The sequence below is a fragment of the Nematolebias whitei genome, chromosome 9 (genome assembly GCF_014905685.2).
Source record: "Nematolebias whitei isolate Nwh7 chromosome 9, NemWhi1, whole genome shotgun sequence".
Taxonomy (NCBI): domain Eukaryota; kingdom Metazoa; phylum Chordata; class Actinopteri; order Cyprinodontiformes; family Rivulidae; genus Nematolebias; species Nematolebias whitei.
The window spans coordinates 27,802,990-27,807,323 of NC_056506.1; the positions used below are offsets into that span (position 1 = coordinate 27,802,990).

A 4,334-nucleotide genomic window follows, 5' to 3' on the forward strand; every position below is an offset into this window, starting at 1 on the left:
TAAACACAAATAAATAAAATCAGCAGTACAGTGCACTTATATAGTAGAGCCTTTAACGCAAGTTGAGACTTCATCTTCTAAAAAAGTTATATTGTTGTGTCTTATTCACCAAAGTGTAAACGAGTCCATCAGGTCATGTGTCATTAAAACTGAAACTATCTTTTTGTTAAAAACATTAAAAAACAACTAGATTTCTGTTACCGGTAATTTAGCTTCAACTTAATGCAAAGTCAAAAACGATAAACATCTTGCAATGTGAAAATTGAAATAAAACAAAGTTAAACTCTAATCCGAGCTTCTCACCTCGCTGTGTGTTTGTTGGTCATACACAAGCGGTGCTGATTAAACTCATGGTGAAACTTTTAATAGTTTAAAAAAACATTTTAAAGCGTGCAAATTATGACATATTTCGACTTTCCATATCTTTCACTCTTCCTTTTGTTCATATAAATGTTTCTACACAGCTGCTTTCAAACAAACAGGCAGGCGCTTTATCTTAATCTAATCTGGTTTAACTTCGGTATAGAGTGCTTTAGATAGGATTTTCTTCTCTTGTGGCAGTAAACAAAAAGCAAATAAAAATATTAATTATTACCCGTTACCAAGATATAACCTCTGAAATCATGTCAATTCAGTGTTACATGTACCGTTACTCCTCCATTTTGTTTACAATATCTGCATTTTTGGTGGTGATGCATGTTTAAAAGTTTTACATGTCAATCCACCAATTTGACAAAAAACTGACGAGACTGACCTCAGCCTCCTTCTCCTGCAGAATAATGTCCTTGTCCATTTCCTCCGGCTCCGGTCCTTTCCTACATCGGTGACACACATCTAATTATTTATAATGTTATGGCTCACTGACGTATCAGTTTCTATTGTCCTGAAGGGAAACCAATCATTAGAAGGGCTAAAGTTACACATTACATGTTATGATTTATAACAGGGTCCGCTCAGAATGCTTGCTGTACCGTTTTAAGGAGCATGAAGCAAAAAGCACAAAGGCCACGCTTTGAAAGGTGGAAAAAAGGGTTAGTGGGTCAGTTTTTCATGGCAGTGAAGCAGCTCTAAAAAGAAGCATTACCTTCTACAACAAACAGAAGCAGGAAGATTCATGAGGCAGCAGTTAGAGCAAAGGTCAGCCTCCCCCAAATAAAAAAACTACACAGTACCTCCACTCATGGGACCAGGCAGCCATCGTGGGACAGATGGCGAGACAATGAGGCCACACTAAAACCAGTCCCTTATCCTGGGGCTGGCTTTGGAACCAAAACTAAAACAGGTTTTTTGTCTAGACTGAGAGTTAAATCAAAATATAATTAAACTATGTTATATGAGACACAGTAATCCTGTCAGATACTCCAACTGCACATGCTTTTTTTATATATTTTACTGATATAAGCATGTAAAGAAAGGCACTACGTCTCCATTACATCCAGTTCTACGTTCCACTACCACACAAAACTGATGGTAACATGCAAAATATCTACTGGTACTGCTTTAACAACATGTGACTCTAAACAAGAAGGGAACAGATGACAGGAGAATCAAACAAACATCCTGAGATTTAGTCCATATAAATGCTACCAGCAGGATCCTGATTGTTTTACGTCTTGCTGGTTTTCAGCTCTAAGTGATGGGTTTATGTACTGCCACCGTCACTGTGCTGAGCATCCACGATAGACTTTCATCACAGTTGTGATATTTTGACGTGGGGGGAGGTGCTGAAAAAGCAAGCCGACAGAAGTACGTACGCAGGAGACAGAGGCAGAATGTAACCATGGGATGACAACCTGCCACCCCGTTTGAGGCGGTCTGAGCGGAAGTTCTCGTAGTGCAGGTCCTGGGTTACTTCCTGTAGATCCTGCATGTGGGTTCTGTGGAGGTAGTGAAAAGGAAAAGTCAGCACTCGCAGACATTTTGACAACTTTAAGCTCCATTCTTCTTACTCAGATATAGAAATAAAAGAGATGATCATGATGAATTACCAGTACGATAAAAGGCTTACTTCAAATGTTACCTCATTTCTTTGAAAATGTTCATACCTGTGAATGCTGAGTCAGCATTCACACAATTAAACAAATCATTGTTTTGTCCGTTTGTAGATTCTTCTGTACATTTTTGTGATCAAATTACTTTTGCATCCCTTATTTTATTAATTCACATCTCAAACAGTTCCACTCGATCAGAAGGGACTGTTTCCCCTACCCAACAAAGTTCAGTCAGGTCATCTGGACAGTTTCTTTTTTTTTGTTGTTGAGACATTTCATCCTTCATCCTTAAGATGGTTTCTTATCAAGAAACCATCTTATCACCAGCAAACTGGTTGGTCCACTATGTGAGTGTGCTGCTTGTGAGACTGAGTTTGTTGTGGTTCCTTGGACTGATGAAGTCCTTTGGATGAAGGATGAAACGTCTAGAAAAAAAAAAAAGAAATATGTTAGGACACATGTTTGGATTGGTATTTGTTTTTTTCTCTTCATATTTGAACTAATCAGTTTCAGTGGGTTTAGTCACTTCTAAGAGTCACAGTGGTGTCTCATGTTACAGTCAAATAAGGATATGTTGCAGGGAAACTATGTTTTTAAGACTAATGTGCCAAAATACACATTACAGCTCCTGTCTGTATATAGTTCAACTCCATCTGAGTTTAGCTACAAGTAGGTCAAAACTCAGTTCTTAAAATAGAGGGTCTCGCTCCACTTGATCTGCAAGCATCAAGACTCGGGTGACGCAGAACTCTTCCTCAAATGATCTGCAGAAATAACACCTTTAGCTGCTCTACCACTCACATCAGCATGGTCCGCAGCTTGAGGAAGTCATTGTGTTCTGGGTTCTCCACTTCCACCACGCCCCACGGGTACAGACGACCCCTCACCTTCTTTCCTTTGGCTTCAATCTGCTGGTTGGATCCCACCACAGCAAACGGGATGCTAGCCTGGATAAGACGAGTAGTAGGTCCTATAACTGCTATATTAGCTCAACCACTAAAATACAGTTAAGACACTTTGAAAACCATCTGGGAACTTGACTATATCAAATCAGACTCTGTCAAGATAATAGGAAGATGTTACCTTGAGGATTCTGGTCTGCTCTTTGAAGTCTTCATCTTCATCTGACTCTGCATCAGGAAGGTGATAGATCTTGATTCCTTGCTCGTCGATCTCATCAAGAATCTTACCAACAAGAAAGTGACAAAACGAACAGTTAGGAGAGCTTATTGTGATCTGAGAGAAGAGGAAACAGCGTTTAGATAAAACCCTTTCAGACAGAAGCTCTGCGTGCAGCTGTGGAGCAACAATGGAGAACTCTGCTGCTGCTCACCCTGCGCTTCAGCCTCTCCCTCTCTCTCAGGGTGAGTGTGTCGGCCTTGGCGATGACTGGAACCACGTTGACCTTGTTGTGAATGGCCTTCATGAATTGAACATCGAGAGGTTTCAGGCTGGTCAGGTTGAGAAACGAAAACAAAAAAGACGAACACAAATTAAAATTAATTGATGTGGTCGTTTTAACACTGAAGGCCTTCTGTCACTGAATGGTTTAGAGTATTCTTGATAGTAAAAACCCACCCGTGGCCAAGAGGGGAGATAAAATAGAAACAGCAGTGAACTCTGTTGTCCACAATGTGTCTACGATTTAGGCCGCTTTCATCGTGGAGGTAGCGCTCGAACTGGTCATCGATGTAACTGATGATGGTGCTGAAACTGGAAGGAAAATAAAACATGTCAGCAGGAAGCACCAAGCACACCCGAACTCAAACACACCACCACAACATTGAAACAAACAAAAAAAAAAGAGAAATTGCATTTCCAGCAAAAATGTAGTGCTTATTGCTTAAGAGTTTGCTGAAAAACATCTGAAATGAGCTAAAGAACATGCTGAAATGTAGCTGAAATGGAAGAACAAGCCTAAATTAGCAGAAGAAAGCAGAAAGAACACATATTTGCTGAATTAGGTTTAAATAAGCAGAAATTAGTACAAAAATGACGAAATTAGCTAAAAAAAGGCTGAAATTAGGAAAAAAAAAACAGCTGAAAAGTAGCTGAAGAGGCAGAAAGAAGTTTAAAATGCTAGAAGGAAGCAGAAAGAGCTGAAATGAGATTTAAAAAATGTGGAATTAGCTTAAAAAGCTAAATTTAACATGAAAACAGCTAAATAGTAGCTGAAATAGCAGAAAAAGCTGAAAGGAGGATAAGTTGAAATTAGCATAAGGATGTTAATTAGGCTGAAAGTAGCAGAAAATACCATGAAAAACTTGAATTTATCTGAAAACAGCTGAAATTAGCTAAAAAAATGCTAAAAGGTTAGCTGAAAAGGTAGAACAAGATTAACTT

General features: G+C 39.1%; 2 protein-coding genes across 3 annotated transcripts in view; both read right to left on the bottom strand.

The window, feature by feature from the left end:
- Nucleotides 1-4,334, bottom strand: part of agfg1b (ArfGAP with FG repeats 1b) — a 38,093-nt gene that overhangs the window by 24,596 nt on the left and 9,163 nt on the right. The window lies entirely within an intron of this gene.
- The window catches only part of sept2 (septin 2), a gene marked incomplete at its 3' end in the record, with an annotated part of 99,233 nt that overhangs the window by 1,027 nt on the left and 93,872 nt on the right, over nt 1-4,334 (bottom strand). The window contains 6 exon segments of one of the 2 annotated variants that reach the window (XM_037682168.1): nt 755-815; nt 1,794-1,877; nt 2,793-2,938; nt 3,075-3,176; nt 3,325-3,442; nt 3,570-3,704. In XM_037682168.1, the coding sequence (XP_037538096.1) occupies nt 755-815; nt 1,794-1,877; nt 2,793-2,938; nt 3,075-3,176; nt 3,325-3,442; nt 3,570-3,704 (646 nt within the window). 2 annotated transcript variants of the gene reach the window in all.